The sequence below is a fragment of the Mustela nigripes genome, chromosome X (genome assembly GCF_022355385.1).
Source record: "Mustela nigripes isolate SB6536 chromosome X, MUSNIG.SB6536, whole genome shotgun sequence".
In the NCBI taxonomy this organism is placed as follows: domain Eukaryota; kingdom Metazoa; phylum Chordata; class Mammalia; order Carnivora; family Mustelidae; genus Mustela; species Mustela nigripes.
The window spans coordinates 77,697,201-77,716,364 of record NC_081575.1 but is presented as its reverse complement, the minus strand read 5'-3'; the positions used below and the strand labels follow the sequence as shown (position 1 = coordinate 77,716,364).

At 51.4% G+C, this 19,164-nt stretch overlaps 2 protein-coding genes across 2 annotated transcripts in view; one reads left to right on the top strand and one right to left on the bottom strand.

Moving 5' to 3' along the window:
- The window catches only part of FGD1 (FYVE, RhoGEF and PH domain containing 1), a 41,431-nt gene extending 23,939 nt beyond the window's left edge, over positions 1-17,492 (bottom strand). Inside the window, exon 1 of the mRNA XM_059385053.1 lies at positions 16,408-17,492. Coding sequence (XP_059241036.1) covers positions 16,408-16,714 — 307 coding nt within the window. The 5' untranslated portion in view covers positions 16,715-17,492. The remainder of the gene's footprint in view (positions 1-16,407) is intronic.
- The window catches only part of GNL3L (G protein nucleolar 3 like), a 68,342-nt gene continuing 65,570 nt past the window's right edge, over positions 16,393-19,164 (top strand). Inside the window, exon 1 of the mRNA XM_059385055.1 lies at positions 16,393-16,482. The gene's annotated coding sequence lies outside the window, so the exon portion shown is untranslated. The remainder of the gene's footprint in view (positions 16,483-19,164) is intronic.

Here is a 19,164-nt window from a genome sequence, read left to right as displayed (position 1 = left end):
CATGAGTGAAAGTTTTGCTCCTTAAAAGCCCAGCCTCTCACTAACCTGTATTATCCTCCTTTACTTCCACACCCACATACAACCACACACCCAGCACCCAGCACCCAGAGTTCAGGTCACAGGAATGGCTTTAAAATGGCAGGCAACAAATGCAGAAAATGGGAGGCCCTTTTGCGCTGTCCCTTTTCCCTCACTGTGGGTGCCCTAAGTCCTCCTCTGTCTTTGGTTCTAGGAGAGAGGACAGTTGCCTTTGGGAGAGAAGATTCCATCTGGAAGACAGTGAGGGACCCTCCAGGATGACATGTGCCAAAGGGAAAGAGTGTGGGGCTCAGGTGGGCCTGGCTGGGCAGGTAGCTGTGACTGAGTAGTCAGTGTGGGGGTGGGGACAAAGCAGAGAGGGCAAACCCTGCAGGCGGGCTGAGGAGCTAGATGATCATCCTGTGGGCAGAAGGAAGTCATGAAAGGCCATGGCTGAAAGGCCACAGCATAGGGAAGAACGCAGGCAAACAGGTGTGAGGACAAGAGAGTGAGTGGCGGCCAAGAGCTCTCAGAGCTCCCACCCACATGTGGTGTTGGTTTTGCGGGGCCCCAGCCACACAGTCTCTCACTGCTACAGGATCTGTTACCCTGTGTTACAGAGTCTCACACTGACCAGTCACAAAAGGGTCCATGCGGTTACTGAGCCACATGGTGTTATTTAGACTGTTTCAGTCAACTGCAGGGCCACACAAACTCCAATACCCAATCACATGCCGTCATGCTCCTGAAAGCCTGGTCACACACAGTCCCCAAGACCCACAGTCACCAACTCATATTTTCACACAGCTCCACAGTATCACATACACGGGCCAACCCGGTCATGTACACTAACCCGGTCATGTACACTCACAAAGACAGTCACACAGTGGCAAGCCTATCATTTTATGCAGTTTCATATGATAATTTCCCAACCATTTACTGTCATATATACTCCTCAAAGCTGGTGACACCGAGTCACAAAGATATACAGAGTCATTTACACTGTATCTCACAATTGCAGGGCAACAGTGTGTCATGCACACCGTAATACGGTGTTACAGGTTCACACACCTGCAAGTGGTTTGCGCAGTCACGAGGACTAGAGCCACGCAGGTTCATTATATCATGTCAGATAGGACCTCACACAGTGGGATGACATCACAAAGTCATACACCGCCATGTATCCAGAAATGTAGACACACGATCACAGACATATGGCCTAATTTACTCCTGTGTTATACTCATGAAACAAACGTCCAAGGTGGCCTTGGGTCTTAGGGGCTCAGACATACATGCACACCTGACATTTGCCTACTGGTCTAAATGGTCATGGTATCACAGGTGCCCTCCATTGCAAAAACATACAGGTATAACATGCAGACGCCCTATGGGGTTGCATGGGCAAAATCATCCTCCTCATCATCATCACAGGGAATTTTAGGTCTTCCAGTCCTGGAGGGAAAGAATAGCCCAACCCACACTGTTCCAGCAGCTTCCCTGGGTCTCTGGCCTCACTCTGGCCCCAATCCAGCCAGGCAGGCCCCAGGGGAGTTGGGTCATGGTCCCCTCCCAGTCCTGAAGGAACATGGTGGCCCAGCCCCCAGGCCAAGCCTCGTTCATACCACCCTTTACCTTGCTTCGGGTGCAGTTTCCTCACTTCCTTTCCCACCTGGGCAGGCAGGGCCCTGACTGGGAGGGAGGACATGCTTCTCTCAGTTCAGCTTACCCTGCCCTGCTCAGCACATTCTGGCCTGGTCCTGCCCTACCATCCCCCTGGGTGTGGGTTGAAGAGGATGAATCACTTGGAGGGTGGCACATGAGGAGACTCAGTTTGAGAGACACATGGCCAGAGAAGGTGAGAGACAGAGTAGCTAATGGTGCCAGAGATCCAGCAGGCAAAGCCAGGCACCCTACTGTGCAGAGCTCCCCACTCCGAGATACAGGCACAGGTGCCAGGGTCTCAGGTGCCCCTTGTCTGCCTCCTTAGGGCTCCACCTCACCCTGTCTCCACACCTCAAAGCAGGCAGTCCTCCTGGGTGAGCCTACCCAATGTGTACAGAGCAGCTGGGGGGGCCCCTGGCTGGGCTTTTCTCTCTTCATGCCACTACTTGTTCTGGGATAGGGTGACCATACCATTCTTTATGGCCCTGCTCTGGCCTACCTCCTACTCCTTTTCCCCCCACCTCACCTGGGAGCCCACCAGGGGGCCTGCTCTCCTTTCTTTTTGCCCCCTTGTGGGCAACCCCGCATAGCAGAAGGCTGGATAAGATTCAAATATTCTGGGACACTCTGCATTCCCAGGAGAGAGGGGCAGGGACTGTGAGCTCAGGATCAGATGAGGAGATGAAGGCAGAGAAGGGGCAGTGGCTTGCCCAAGGTCACATGGCAAGTCCACAGCCGAGCTTCAGCAGGTGGGTCCTGCCCTGGACTCCTTTCTTAACCCTGCTCCTCAAGGATAAGCTGGAAAAGAGGGGAAGTAGGAAAGGCAGTGTCGTACCCCAGTGCTTAAGAAAGTCATGAGCTGCAGTGTGGCTAGTGAACTAGTACAATACCTCTACGCCCACCGACTGGGAGATGACATCAGGGTTCCAGCTCAGGAACCGAGGCCTGGCCAAGAACAGTGGAGGCTCTGCTGAAGGAAGAAGGTTCAAGATCCTCCCCTCTCCAGTGTTGGTGCTCCTCATGCCTGTCCCTCTGCCTCCATTTCCTTGTCTCCTCCTATGGGTTCACTCAGTGGCCCCCTTGTCCCCAGCTCTTGCTCCTGCCACATGGGTGGAGGGACCTCCAGCTTGGGGCATGACACGTATCAATGAGAGCCTTTTGTGACTTCCCACAGCCCATGGGGAGGATAGGAAATTCTCAGCTAGGCCTCCATGGCACCTCACGATCCTGTGAACTCTCTGCTTTCCCTAGGCTTAGCTCAGATTCCCCAGGCATTTCTGAGCCCTACTCTGAACCTAGCAGACTCACTGCTAGAAGATGTGAAAATCCCATCTCTGCTCCTAGGGAGCTCCCAAGGGAGACCTTCTCCCTTCCTGAAGACCACAGCCTTTCCCACTACCCTGTCCCATCCCCTCCTGGCTAGGTCCTGCATTGGTTTTCTCCAGCCCATTTTTTATAGTTGACAGTCCACAGCATTCTCTTTCATCCACGTACACTTGCGCCCCTGACAGAGTCCTCTACCAGCACTGCCCCCTCCACTACTGGGTTTACCAGAGTCCCCAGGGCCCATTAGAACAGAGGCCACAAAGGGCCGCACCCCACAGAGAGAAAGTTATACCACCCAACCTTATGATACTTTCGTGAAAATCTACCCAGCCACACATTGACAATGCACAGCCCTCAAAGACCTCGTGAGAGCCGCAGAGTCGTTCACATGTCCCTATGGAACATGCTTGGCACTTTATGCTCGCCCACAACCATGGCTGCCATTCTGGTATCTCTTTTCATTGACCTGAAGCACACCCTGGGCACCCCAGGAGTGCCGGGGCACTGTCCCAGCTCTTTTGTGGGGGTGGGGGTGTGCAGTCCCAGCAAGTCTTCAGCAAGCAAAAGGTAATTTTGATCTTAGCCCTCAAGGAGCTCCCAATCTCAAAGACAAGAGACTCTCATTCAGGAAAAAAAAGTTAAGTGAAGCTCAGGAAGAGCAAGGCGGGGGAGGGAGGTGGGGGACAGCCTGTTGGGACAGGGGAAGCTCAGGGGAGGGAGAGGCCCCAGGGCCAGGGCAACCAGATAAAGTATAGAATGCCCAGTTAAATTTTAATTTCAGATCAGCAATGAATAATTTCTTAGGATAATCATGTCTCATGCTTACTTACACTAAAAATGTATTGTGCCATACTAAAATATTGTTTGTTAAATGTGTGAAATTCAAATCTATCTGTACTTTATGTGAGCAAATTTTAGCAACCTCAGTCAAGGAGGGCTTAGAGTCAATGAAGCAAAGCCAGGCCTCTGAGGCGGCACCTGGCAACCAGGGCCCCCTAGTCTCTCGTCCAGTTAAGCCTCAGGCAAGCTGTGGTCTCTACCCAATTTCCCTGTAATGGGCACCCGAGTGCTCATGACAGTGACATTATTTCAGGGATAAGCTTGAATCTGGTCTTATTTATTAAGAAAAAGCAAGGATGATCATTTAGAACCTGTGATAAACTATCCCAAAGAGGGGTGGCATGACTGTGCTCACTGACCAGATTGTGTGTGTTCAGGTGTTGTGGCACCTTTTTAGTAAGAGCTGGTTCGGGGGTGCCTGGATGGCTGAGTTGGTCAGGTGTCCGACTCTTGATTTTGGCTCCAGTCATGACCTCAGGGTTGTGAGATTAAGCCCTGTGATGGGCTCTGCACTGGGCGTGGAAACTGCTTGAGGTTCTCTCTTCCTCTCCTTTTGCCTCCCCCACTTTCTCCTTTTCTTATTTTTTTTTTTAAAAAGGAAGAGCTGGTTGGGAGCCATAGAGACCCAGGTTAAATCCCAACACCCTCGGGCGCCTGGGTGGCTCAGTGGGTTAAGCCGCTGCCTTCGGCTCAGGTCATGATCTCAGAGTCCTGGGATCGAGTCCCACATCGGGCTCTCTGCTCAGCAGGGAGCCTGCTTCCTCCTCTCTCTCTCTCTCTCTCTGCCTGCCTCTCTGCCTGCTTGTGATCAATCTCTGTCAAATAAATAAATAAAATCTTTAAAAAAAAAATCCCAACACCCTCACTTACTAGTTGTGTGACCCTGGGCAAGCCTCTCTATCTGAACCTCAGTTTCCTTATTCGGAAAACTAGATAGTAATCACAGTCCCCTAATTTTGGGGAGTCCATGAAACAAAGAAGGGAAAGAGCACAGTGTCTCCCACCCACACAGCAATGTGAGTGAAACTTGAAAGCCAACAGAACCACATATCCGCGAAGACATGAAACTATGCACACAGGTACATAAACCCTCGGGCTGCAGGCTGCAACCTAACACAAAGCTATTGACTCACCAAGAAACACGAGCAAACCCAGCCAGAGAGGGAACACAGAATCCAGCCCCACTCTCCTCGACAGCTCCTCAGATCAGGGCAAGATTCCTACTAGAGGAGGCATGGCAAAGAAAAGACAATGGTACCCCATCCCGAAATTCAAACTCCACTGAAAACACAAATCATACGAAACTGTAAAATAAGTGTTCAGAAGTATAATGGAGTTTTGAATCTTCCCATGACAACTTACTGTTACTGAAATGATAAAATCATTCCAAAACTTGTTTCTTTGGGGCTCCTGGCAAAGCAGGTCTGTCCTCTAGCGGTTGGAACATAAAGACTCCTACATTTGCCCATTTCCACTGGAATGACCCAGCCTCTCCCTCACCTCTTTCTGTAATTTAAGCTCCCAGCATCCCCTTTGCCTGGTCAGCAATACCCCCTCTCCCATCTCCTAGTTGTAGCCTTGGCTTCATCTCAAGTTAGCTAATAGGGCCTCAGACTGGACCTCAGTCATTAACTCCATGGTGACCTGGGGAGTTGCTTCACAGCTCTGGACGCCAATTTCCCCATCTGCAAAATGGGGGAGAATATGTGTGTGCTTCTCATTTTGAGGACCTATTATGATGCTAGAACGGGCAGAAGCTGCGCCCAGTGCTCATGCCTCCAGACCCCCCACTGCATGCTTCTCTCCACAGCCCCCCCCCCCCCCGATCTCTGTCTCCCCAGGCTAAGGGGGAGGCCCCAGGGACAGTTGGAATTCCGGGGGGGGGGGGGGGGGTGGGGTGTAAAAAGGGAACAGAGGGAGTGGTGAAGAAGGAACAACAACAAGTAAGAAAGTGCCTTTTGGAAAGCCAGCTCTGATGGGGGATAGGGGAGTCCTTCAGTTTGAGAAAAAAGCAGGGGATAAAGCCATAGCTGCTCACTTTTCCCACCTTCCCCTTGAATGGGAGGTCCAGCCCTGCTGCCCTACACCTTTGCAGCCAGAGTGGCCCAGGACTTGCTTGGCCTCACAGATGTTCTCTCTGAAAGTTCAAACACAAAGCTCTGTCAAGTGAGAGATGTGCCGGGAGAGCTGTCTACAGGAACCCTTTGGGTAGATCTGAAAGTTCCTTCCTTTAAGTGGACTGGTATTCTGAACATAAGGACTCTACCGAAAAACAGAGGCACCTTCTGCAGGGTGAAGGCACTTTTGGAAAGTAGGAGCCACTTCCAAGAGTTTCCTAGAGTCTTCCTGCAAAATACAGAAACTTTCAACAAAATGGAGGTCTTTTTGATAAAAAGAATGCCCCTTCTGTAAATGGAAGAAATTTCTACAAAGTGGAGGAGACTTCTTCAAAATGGAGGGACATTCTATAAAGCGAGGAGAGTTCTACAAAGACCTTTTGGTAAAACGGATGACCTGTCTGAAGGACTTTCTTGCGAACATTACTCTTCTGTAAAATGGAGGAAGTCTTTTGTAGAGTGAGGCCCCCTCTGTAAAATGCAGGATGTTTCCGTAAAATGTGTACCCTCATGTAAAGTGAGGACCTTCCTGTAAAATGGAACATTATCAGGCATTAGGGAATGATAGAGACTGGGGTAAATTGGAGACCGCATGCCTCACTTGAAGCACGGATAGTAGCTCCTCCCTTCTACCTAATTGTCACTTTGCAGACACAGGGCCCTGTGTTTTCAGATCTTCTGATATTTCCAGAGAATCAGAAATCCAGACCTATATGTGAAATCCCCTAATTTTGAAAACAGTGAGTAGGCCAATTATTTGTGAGTCAAATTCAGCTTGGGGACCACCACTTTGGGGTATCTGAATTAGATGGTCCTTAAGGCCCCTTCCACCTCTGTTGTTTACCTCCTGCCCTATCTGACATGCTCTGGCCTTTAGGTGGCAGCCTTGGCAGCCCCTTCTTCCACCGTCTGCTAGGGCCCAATCTTTTCTGAGCCAGAGCAGGCTCATGCAATACTTGTCAGCAGTTCCCTGAACTGGAATCCTTTTGTTCTGCTTGGTCCAATTTGCACTTTGCCCTGAGCAAGATGCCTGAAGAGAGCAGGGGATTTCAAGAACCTTCAAAACTCTCTGGAACTGACAGACTTTTTAGTGGAGGGTATAAAGTATGGGGGTTCAACTGTTTGTTAAGCACCTACTCAGCATCAGGCTTCGTATCAATACTGTATGGCATCCTCCTAACAACCCTGAAAACTATTAGTTCCATTTTATCGGCAAGAAAAGCAAGACACAGAGAAGCAAAATAGCTTGTCTGTGGATACACAGTTAGAGCTGGGACGGGATCCCAAGCATGTCTGTGTCTAGAGTCATAGAGCACATCCTCAGCCAATGTTTGCTGAGTTGGTAAAGAAATCACATTTTGAGGTGGGGGGAGTGGGGATGACTTGCTAAAGGAGGTGGTTTTTGAGTTCACGGTCCTGTAGGCAATGGAAAAAATTGAGCAAAGGTGTGAGTAGTAGGTGGGAAGGTGAGGAGCATGTTTGAGGGCACAATGAACACAGTCCTGCGTTTGTAAAAATGTTCCCAAACAGGAGGAAGGGAGCAGGGAGGGCCAAAAGACAGGCAGTCACGCCTGCACCCCCCCACATGAACCACAACCACAACCAAGATTCAGAATTCATAGGGGGCATACAGAGACAGACATTGGCACTGAAACACACACACACACACACACACAAATGTATGCATAAGACCTACATACAGAAACCCACGTGCAGAAACATCTAGAAACTCTCAGGGGCTTAGACAGAACCAAGCTGACACACAAGCAGGCAAATAGGAACATACAACAAATACAGACCCAAAGATACACATAAACACACACAAATATATACAGACACACACTCAAACATACAGACGGACGTATAGAAATAAGAACATTCAGATACACACAAAACAGACCCTTGGGGACAAAGATAGCCAGGCACATGTGCACACATGCACATACACACACACACACACACACACACACACGCCACAGCCACATGGGAGCACAGGCAGCCCATCCCTCTTCCAGTTGCTGAATTGCTGTAAGGGCCTGGCCACCTCCTCCCTGTGTCTCTGGATCTGAGGCCAGAGAAGGATGGGGGTGGTTGCTCCACCCCCAGGAGGGGCTGGGGACTTCAGAGGATGAAGGGAGTGGAGCTGCAGCTGGGAGAAATGGGGCAGTAATTACCCAGTGCTGGGGCTGCCACGCTGGCTGGGATTTCCCTTCCTGTCAGGACAAAGCCACTAGGGGATCACCCCTCTGATCGCTGCTGTGTGTGACCCCCAGGACCCCAAGATTGAGCCATCTCACTTCCCCTCTCACCAGAAGCCTGGTCAAATTTGAGAGTTAGTAACACGAAGGCATCATGAGGGAAAAAGGCAGAGAGAGAGAGAGAGAGAGAGAGAGAGAGAAAGAGAGAGGCACTGAAACCAAGACAAGGAGGGAGAAGACCAGAAGGAAGACTGAGAAGACTGCTGAGAGCTGACAACTAGAGAGGGAAACCGTAAGGGTGAGGGCAAGTCAGAAGGGAGACAGGGACAGTGAGGGATGCAGGCTTAGAGAGGCAAGCGGGGGAAAAAACAAAAAGGGCAGACCAGGGCCATTTGTCAAACACAGCATGTGTCATGCTGAGTGCTATGGGGTTTCTGTTACCTGTGGCAAATTCTTAAGACAACGCTAAGAGGTGGGCATGATAACCCCATTTTACAGATGTTAAAACTGAGGCTCAGGGAGGTGATGAGACTTGCCCAAGGTCACATGAAGCTAGAAAGTGGTGGAGCTGGGTCTGGGCTGGGGTGGAGGGAGCCTCTCACCACTGCCTGACCCTGCCAGAGATTCATGACCCAAAGATCCCTGAAGGAATTCTCTGGAGAACAGAAGCAGTCTGTGAGGCCTGAAGACTGGAGCCCCTAAGAGACGTGCAGTAAGAGACCCACACCTTCCCTGCCCCACTTCCTGCTGCCCCTGGGGCTGTGTCAACACCTGGAATGCATTAGGCAGGGAGGCCCTGCCTAGGGTAACTGGGAAGATGCTAAGGCAGGGGAGCAGGGAAGGTGAAGGTGAAGGCAGAGGTAGTGGTGTGGACAGCTGCTGTGCTTTTAGCAGGCCCAAGAAGGGCTGCTATGCCAGCTGCAGCTCCCTGGGGCTACCCTTGCCAGTCCTGCCTTTCCTTTCTACAGGTACCTTCCCTCTGTGACTTAACCCCTTCTGTGCCTGGGCTATAGGAAAGCACCACAGAGGGCTGAAAGCTGCCAGCACTGGGAAAAGACTCCCATTCCCTGTGGGCCTCAGCCACACACCTGTGCCCTCACCCTCCTGCCTTTAACTCTGGGGCCGAGGGGGGCACAGCACATGCCAGCTAGGCACTGCCACCTGGATACCCCATCCCCTGTTTTCAGGCTCACCCAGCCTCTTGGCGTCCCAAGCCACATCCAGCCCCCAGTGGCTCCTCCTCCTGCCTTCCCCATCCCAAGAGTGGCACATCCATTCCTGCAGTACCCCAAGCCAGAGGCTGGGCTTTCTCCATGTCTCCTCCCTCTCCCTCAACTCACACATCCAGGCCAGACCCCAAGCCCTAGCAGACCTGACTTTCTTAGCTTTAGAATCCATAAGCTTTTCCCCACTCTCCAGCTTCCTAACTGGTTTCCCTCCCATCCTCTCTGCAAGGCATTCTCCACACCACAACCAGCTTCACAAACAGTCTGCTTTAATTCCTGCGGCCCTGTGAAGGGCTCCCATTTGCCTCCCGGGTGAACTCCAACCTCTTGAGCTTGGGGACAAGTAAGGCCCAGCTTAAGAACACTTCCCTGCCCCCACCCTCCAGCCACAATGGTTTCTTGTCTGTTCCTCGAAAGTGCTCTCTTCCGCCTGGGGCTCTGACACACGTTGTTCCCGTGGCCTGAATGGCTTTTCCGCTTAGCCTTACCTCTGGACTCCCATTTATCTCTGGAGTCTCAACTCAAGTGTTCTCTTTTCCCTGCTTACCCCCCCTCATATGTTCCTGCAGCATCTGTGCTTAGAATCACTTGTCATGTAGATCTTCTCTGCTAGGAAGAAGCTCTGTGAGCCCAAGGATTATGCTTGTCTTGTTGCACACCAAGCACCTTGCACGGGGCCAAGCACAGAGTCCATCTTCAGGAAATGTTTGTTCACTTTCCCTTATCTGCCAAATATTTATTACCAATGTTATATGCCAGACAAATGAGATGATCAGGTCCCAGGGTTATAAACGGGGAAACTAAGGTCCTGAGAAAGTAGGTCCGGGGGGCACAGTGCACCAGTGGCAGAGCCAGGAGCCCTGAGGCTTGTTCAGCTACTGTCCTCCATCCTTGTCTTCAGCTCTGTGTCGGTTTTGAAGCACATTTTGGAGATGTGGTGCCTTCCAAGTCCAAGGAACCGGTATTAGAGCCCCGAGAGGCTGGACTTACTGCTCCAAGGATGTCTGCTCTCTCCAGAGGAGGGAACATAACTCTGCTGGGCTGGCCAATGGCAGACTGTGCTTCCTGCCCTCATTCCAGACAGGTCCTAGCCCCAGCCAGCCAGGATCTGGCGAGCTCCACATCTCCCTAAGGCATTTAGCTAACTGGCCCCCAGAAAGCCATGGTTGGAGTCTGTCTTAGATATAGCTGCCACTCACCTTTGAGGAGGCAGGTAGCTCCAGCCAGGCCATCCTACAGGAACAGAGGCACCTGAAAGGGCCGAGAAATGGGGATGCCAACCACCTGCACCTTGGAAGCTTCAATTCCTTTAGTTCTGTCTGGGGAAGTCCTTTCCCCAGCTATCCAGAGTCTTTTTATTTTGTTGTGTTTCTTTGGAAGGCCCCGGCTGACTGAACCAAATCTGGGTCTTTTCCCAGACACTCCCTCAGAATCTCAAATGGCTGCTCTCCAAAAATCCCCAGCAGAGCCCACCCCTGCCTCCTGTCATGAGCCCCCTCTTCTTTCCATGAGCAACCTCCTTCTGTGACCTCTCGGGATGCCCTCAAAAGGGAGAACATCAAGAGAGCCACAGGAATTTACTTTGCCCATGTCTGATTTGTGTTTCAGGAGTATTGCATCAGCTTTTTGCAACAGCCACTAGCCTGGGTATCTGTGAAATGGGTCTCAGCTTTACACAAATGTGCTTTAAAACACTGCCCTCCCTCCCCAAGGCATTTCTAAGGTAAAGTTTGGGCACATGACGAATGACCCACCTGAATGTGACTCTGCTGACCTCAATATCTGTGTCTTCAGGGATGGGACTGGCCCCCAGAACCTTACACACTTCTCCCCATGAGCTATTTTGTGATCCACGGTATTCATTGGTGGTGAGAATTCCCAAACACCTCTGGCCCAGTCCTCTCTCTTTTGAGCTTTCCAACCTTACACCCAGACGCCTGCTGGCCACTTCCACGTGGATGTCCCCCAAGGCTTTCACACTCAATATCCTCCCTCAAACCTGCTCTTTCTCTTGCAGGTAGATGGCCCCAAACCCATCCACTGGTCACTATAGCTGGTTTCAGACAACAAACCAAACTCATCTTGGACTTCTTCCTTGGTCTCTACATCCAAGCCACCACCAAGGCCTGTCCGTGTTAGCCCTGAAATGTCTCTCAGATCTTATCGTCCTTACCTATTGCCATTACTCTAACTCAAGCTACGATCACCTGTCACCAGGATGACTATGATCCCCACCTGCCTGTCTCCCTGCTCCCAATCCTGCATCCCTATCATCCACTCTCCACATGTAGCTATGGGGATCTCCCAAACACCCACATCTGAGCCCATCATTCCCCTGCTTAATAAACCCTTCCATAGTTCCCCTTGGCCCTCAGGATAAAGTTCCTTTCCTAGCCTTATCCCTTACTCCTCTCAATACACTCCCAGTTCCCAGCATGCCCCAAGCCTCAGTACTCTTGCTCCCACTGAGATTCTTACCTGATCTGCCCTCCATGTTCCTCTTAGCTCTACAAACCTTGCTGACACCCTTTAGAGCCCTCGCTTTGGGCCAGGCCCTGTGGTGGGTGCTGCTGATGCTAGGGCTTCTCCTGCCCAGAGTCCCAGAACTGAAACTGCTTTCCAACTTGAAATGCCAAATGGCAGCCACTCACTAGAGTTAGGCATAGATGGTAAACTGAGGCAGCTGGTGTTTGTGCATATGTGAGTGAGGGGTTGATTCATTCCCTTTAGCTTAGATCCCCTGCTTTCCTTTGGGGTTGGGAGGAAAGGAGGTAGGCCCACATAAGGTCCTAAGGAAAGGGCCTCAGAAGGGAGGCCTATACATCTTCCTGGCTCTAATCATGTTGATTCACCATAGGACCATGAATAAGCTGCCTCTCTGAGCCTCCACTACCCCAGCTAAAAATCAGTTCCCACTCTAGGCTGTGCATCAGAATCACCTGGGAAGCTTTAAAAATAGATTCTTGGATTGCAACCCCAAGATTCTGGAGCTCTGAGGTGGAGTCTGGGAATCACATTTATTTTTTCAGAGTCAAGGGGGGATTCTGATGTTCACCCAGTTTGGGAAACCCAGAACTAGATGGTGTCCAGGGCCCTTTCTGGCTCCCGTTCTAACTCTTGGAGTCTCTGATGATGTCCTAGGCTCCAAATTAGAGGGGAGTCATCCCTATTGCGGCCCCCCTCAATTGCCTTAGTTCTCCCACTGCCCACGAACAGACTCTTACATTAGATGCAACTATTTTTACTGAGACAGGCCCCAAGCTACCCCCACCTAGCATCCAGAAGGATATTCTAGGCCTCAAAACTGAGGAATAGGGTAGGTTTCCCCCAAATCTCTATGAGCAAACCTAGGCTGGGGACTCCATTCTGACTCTCTGAAAGCCCTCTCTGGCATCTTTCCAGGTTTAAATAACCTGGAAAATTGGTGTAAAAACAATTGCCCTCTCCCCCTAGCAGAAATCAGGTAAAGAGAAAGTACTTTGAAGAAATTGAAGGTTTTTCACATGGATAAGATATAACTACAGTGGACCCTTGAACAACATAGTATGAACTGCACAGGCCCACTTATATGTGGATTTTTTTCAATAAATATAGTATAGTACCATAAATATATTTCTTCTTATGATTTTTTTTTCTTTTTTAAAGGTTTATTTATTTATTTTAAAGACACACAGAGAAGGGGAGAGTGTGTGTGCAAGTCAGAGGAGGGCCAGAGGGAGAGAGAGAATCCCAAGCAGACTCTGTACTGAGCACAGAGCCCAATATGGGGCTCAATCTCACCACCCTGAGATCATGACCTGAGCTAAAATCAAGAGTCAGATGCTTAACCGACTGAGCCTACCCAGGCGCCCCTTCTCTTCCTTATGATTTCTTGATAACATTTTCTTTTCTCTAGCTTACTTTAAAAGAATTAAGTATATAGTACATATAGAAAATGATTTGTTATTTGACTGTTTATGTTATTGGTAAGGATTCTGGTCAAAGGTAGGCTATTAGGTAGTTATGTTTTTGGGAGTCAAAAGTTATACACAGATTTTTGACTGTGCAAGTAGGGGCATGGGGGCTCATAATCCTAACTCCCCCATTGTTCAAGCATCAACTGTATTATTTTTAAGCACCCCCCAACCAGGTTCGGCCACTGGTCCCTAAGGGTGGTGATTCAATACAAGCCTCAGCAGTCTGAAGGAGGAAGTCGGCAGGCACACAGAAATCTTAGCATGTGGACTAAAATGTTTCAACCCTTTAATTGAGAGAACTCTCTCTCTTTCTGCCTGTCTGTTTCTCTTTCTCTCTCTCACACACAGATACACACCCTACAACCACCAACCCTGCCCTCTTTGGGCCAATTATAGGCGAGTTCTGTGGAGAGAGAAGCAAGTCACTTGTGCCTAAACCTGGGCCAGCTGGGCAGTGGGGGAGGCAGGCCTCTCACACGCCATGCTGCTGTGAATCACATGGCCCAGTGCCTGCTTTGCCAGGGCCTGAGTAATTCCTCCGCCTCCTCTTCAGAAGGTTTTCCCCTTATTTTTTAAAAAAATTAATTTTATTCTGCAGGCTTCTCACCAGTATCTCATAGACTCCTCAAGGCATTCTCTAGATGAGGAAATCAAGGCTCAGAGAAGGGAAGTCACTCAACCTGGGTCACACAGTGAGTCAGCTAGGAATGGTTGGTTGGGAAGCCAGGTCCTTCCCTAACACTCTTCTTACTCCTAATCCCCATTTGGAGAATCTATCTATCTATCTATCTATCTATCCATCTATCATCTATCTATATCAGCCATTTATATTTATATATAAAAGACAGCCACCAATTACAGACACAGGGACTTGATTGCCAAAAAGAATCCTGGAAACTTTGTTTTGCTCTTTTGGGGAGGAAGGGAGTAGTTCAGGATGGGTATTGTGACTGGTAATTTGTCAGGTTTGGTGGAGTGGGAAGACAACTCGGAATCACCACTGTGAGGTGGGAGCAGTGGCAGTATCAATCAGAGGCTAGAGACCAAGGGTCAAGACACCACTCAGTTACTGACTCAGACCAAGAGCATCTGGAGGGCGGGAATTCTGCTATCCTTCTCTTAGACAATAGTTACTGAGGGCCTACTATGTGTTCCCTTAATATTTGTTCAGGCATTTGTCCAGTGAGGATTTATTAAGCACCTACTATATGCTAGGCACTGCTCTACTCACTGGGGGGACACAAGACTGAACAAAACAGATACAATCCCCTTGCCCTCAAAGAGTTCACATTCTAGTGGAGAAAGATGGGCAGTAAGCAAGTGGACACATACAATAAGATAATTTCAGACTGTACTAAGGGCAAGGATGGAAGCTGTGACGGAGACTCACAATTGTCCTCCCCTCCCCCCTACCAAAGTGGTCAGGGAAGGTCTCTTGGAGGAGGTGACATCTGAGCTGAGACCTGAAAGATGAGGAATAAGCCAGGTAGGGCACGGGGGAAGAGCTGCCAGGCAGAGGGAAAAGCAGATGCAAAGACCCTGAGGCGGGAGTCATTGTGGCATGTTTTGGGACTTGAAAGAAGGTGCTACAGTAGGGCAGGCAAGTAGCCTGCTCCACACAGTGTCTGTCAAGCGGTGTTTGGAAAGCCAGCAGGAGCAACATGCAGGGCAGGGTGTTAAAGGCCTCTTGTCAACTGGATATCTCCAGCCCACACTGAGGGAGCCCCTGGAAACTCCCAGAGGTTCCATGACTAGCCCAAGGTCACAAAAGCAGTAAGGGGTACATCTTGCCAGTGCTTTATGTTTCATTTACTGCTAACTGTGCTGGACCACAGTCCCTATGGAGCTTGGGGATGTGAGCCCTGTGTGTTGGGGGTGGGGGTCCCAGGGGCTCAACAGCTCTGTCAGTGTTGCCCAGTGGAAGGCAGACCAGAAATACACTGCTCGTTCTCTGTGGCTCCTGGGTCCAGGTCCACATGGGATGTCCCCAGATGGGGGTGGCCCTGCTGGACACCTCAGACACTCAAGTCTGTGCAGTGCAAATGCGTCTCCAGGCAGTAGTCTGTAGCCCCAGCCCGACCTAGAGTGGCTCCGCCTCTGCAAATCCAAGTTCAAGCATCCTGATTTCTTTTCACAACCATCCTTGCAGCCCCACCCATCTACAGCCCTACTACAACTGGCTGCTGCCCCCAACCCCCTCTGCTCTCTCCCTACCTATCAGCCCTTCCAGCCCTCTCCTCCCGCTTGATCCCCAAGGTTCACCTCCTCCACCTATCTTGTTCATCAGCACCTTCTACTCCCTTCTTCCCTTGTCCTCCTGCCACACACACCCTGGCAATACCCCAACCTTGGATCAATCCACCATCCCTCTTTTTTTTTTTTTTTTTTCCACTCATACTCCAGAGCTGCTGAACAGTAGAGGAGAAAATCACATAAGCAGAAGGCTTGGCATTACTTTCATGGTCTCCAGCCTCAGTTTGGGGAAAGAGAAAGACCACAGATTTTGGACTCAAATACATCTGGTTTTGAATCCTGGCTCTATTCTAGCTATGGGACCTTGGGCAAGTTACTCAACTTCTCTGGGCTTCGGTTTCCTACCCTACAAAATAGGGCTAATGGTACTTCACAGGAGGTTCCTGAAGATGAAATGAGAGCCCATATAAAGCACCCAGTCCAGTGCCTGGCACAATGTAGGCGCTTAGCAAATGGGAGACTCCTTTTCTCCTATTTTCCTAAACTCCGTTCCCCCTACCAAATTCCCCTTACTGCCTTGCAATTCTGACCGTTTTTCTTTGAGTGCTCCCTCTCCCATTAGTCTCAGCAGATAGATAAGAAGGGGGTGGGGAGGATTGAGGGGGCAAAGGGACAGAGAGAGGGGACCGCGGACAGAGGCAGAAAGGACTGGACGGAAGAGGAGCGAGAGAAGGGGGTGGGGGTTGAGAAGACTCGAAGGGCCAGGGTGAGCGGGCCGGCTCCGAGGCGGGGCTTAAAGGGCCCGAGAACAAGAACCTGCTCCCAGTACCAGGCCCATGGCTCGGGCTCCCATGCTCTCTCGATCACTCACCAGGCCGGGGCTGTGAGCCCTCCAGGTGGTAGGAGAAGCGCAGGGCCCGGTGGTGCTGTGGACTGGGGCCGCAGGGTAAGACCCGGGGGCCTGGAGCAGCGCCCAGGCTGGCGTCTGAGGGTCCGGCACACTGGGGATCCAGGGGGCCGCCGAGAGCGGAGACTGAGCCCCTAAGCACCGGCAGTCCGGGCTCGGAGGCTCCAGGATCCGTGTCGACACTGACCGGAGGAGCGGCGCCGGGGGCGTTCGTGGTTGGGTGTTCGGTCTCAGAAGGCCCGGCGCCCCCCTGGGCTCGGTGGCCATGCATGGTCCGGGCCTGGGCGCGGGGCCCGGGCTCCCCGCTTGGCTCCAGCTCCTGGGGCGGAGGCGCGGGCGGAGGAGGCCCGGCGCCCGGCGGAGCAACGGCCTCAGGCTCGGGGGGCGGGGCTGCGGGCTCAGCCCCACTGCGGAGATTCAAGCCCCCGGCCCGGGCCCGGGCCAGCAGCTGTGGCAGCAGTGGCAGTACCAGCAGCAGCCGCGGCCACCGCCGCTGCCGTGCCAGGCATCGCCGGCCCGGGCCCTGCGCAGGGATTGGGCTCGGCGGGGCCCGGGGCCCGCTGAGGAGCGCTGTCTATGCGGCAGCGGCTGGGTGAGGTCGGGGGGCTGCGCTCGGCGCGGGCTCTCTCTTAAGACGCAAGCCACTTCCGTGGCTCCGGGGCGAGCGGTCGGTCTGTTCGGTGTGCGGGGTCTCTTTCTCCCCAAATGGGAATCGATCTGGGCTCTTCTGACTGGTCGGAAAGGGTTCTTCCTCCCGCCGCAGCGGAGGCTGGCGGGCGGAGGGGAGGGGAAGGGAGGGCAGGGCAGGGGAGGGAGGGAGGAGAGGATGGCGCTGGCTGGGGGCGCGCGTGTGCGTCGCGCGCTTGGGCTGCGGGGCTCGCCCTCAGCCAATCCCTCTGGACGATGCTTCAGCCGCGGGGGCAGGGTAACAGCTTCGGCCTAGGTCTCCACGGCGGCGGGCAGGAAGGAGACGGAGAAGGGGGATGGGGAGGCGGGAGCCTTCGGTGAGGCAGCCGCAGCCACAGCGGCGCTGGGACCCAGTTACCCCAGCCCCGCCCCCTTGCCCGGGATTCGCTCCTGGCTCCGCCCCCTAACTCGGACCCGCCTCGCTTCTCCCTGTGACCGCCCTCAAAGGTCCGCCTCCCCCTAAACATTCCCCTCAGCTTTCGTTCCCCATCCGTCCGTGGTCCCACACAGGCTAGTCTCTGGGCTAAAACCCCTGATCTGTCTTTCTGTTCCTTTCCCAGGTTTTCCTCTGTCTGCTCGTCCTTCAGTCTCTTTACCAGAAACCTTTCCACAGGTTCCAGAATCTCCCTAGTGGTTGGCTCATAGAGGACTTGTCTTTGATACACTTCACTCCGCTCAGACCAGACCTTATGGTCCTTAATTTGGCTACTCTTTAGCCAAAAGCCTCAGTTTTCAGAATTGTTGCATCTGCCTGGCAGTATCCCAACCTTGGATCAGTCCGACTGTCCGCTTTTTCCATGCCTGTGCAAAGGCAGCTAAACACTGCTGGAGAAAACTATTCAGTCTCACAGATTCGTGCCACTATAGACTCATGGTCCCCAGCATCTATGAGGTCCTCAGTACTGATCTACAGCTCTACTGTGTCCCTTGGCTGCTCTTCCCCCCCCATGCTCCACAGTGGCCCTTTCAAACTTCCCTTCTCCTCAAACCCACAGCTTTTCCATTTGCCCCCAAGCCTCAGCAGATGACCCGACCTCCTATTTCACAGAGTAAACAGAAGTCACTGAAAGTAAATTCTGGACTTCTTGCTATCAAACCTACAGAGTCCTTGCTTCTGCCCATCATCATCTAAACATATTCATGTGGGTCTCTTCCATCGGAAAACATGTAAACAATTGCTGGAAATTCTTCCTCTCCAACCACCACCTTATCCTCTCCATAAGCTTCTCAAAAGACTTGCCTAAACTTAACTCTCTTCATTTTCCCACTTCCCACTTATCTTTCAACCCACTCCAATCTGCCTCCACTACTTGCCTAATAGTGCTCTCTCAGCAAGGTCTGCCACAGCCTACCTCACAAAATCTAATACAATCTTTTCAGAGGTTATCCTACTTGACTTCTTGGTAGTATCTGGCACTTGTGACCACTCCTTCCTCCTTAAACCACTTCCATGACACCACACTCACATTTTTCTTCTACTGCCTTGTTCAAATTCCTCTTTACTTTCCAGGCTCCTCCTTGTCCAACCCTTAAATTGTGGTGCTCCTTGGGATTTGGCCTGAGCTCTCTTCTCTCCTCTCTCTGTGCTCTTTCCTTCAATTATTACATTTGCTCCTGTGGCTTCAATTATCATCTCTTTGCTGATGACTCCCAAACTGATACCTCAATTCCAGATATTTCTCCTGACTGACACATTCAACTGGTTATTAGACAGCTCTATCTGAGCACTCCAGAAACACCTAAAACCTCAGTTTTTTGTCACCTCAAGGCATCCTACTCCCAACCTGTTTGTCTTTCTTTGTATATTACTTTTGTGAATGACTCTAGTCAAAGCAGAAACCTGAGTTATACCCCTGACTCTTCTCTCTCCTCCACGCCCGTGCAATCACCAAATCTTGTCATTTTTACTTCCCAAATATCTTCCAGATTTATTTATGCAGTCTCTTCATCTCTGCTGACACAACCCTAGTCAGCACCATGTCTAAACTGCAATACTGTCATGGTCTCCCTGTTTCAGTCTTGCTCCCTGGAATC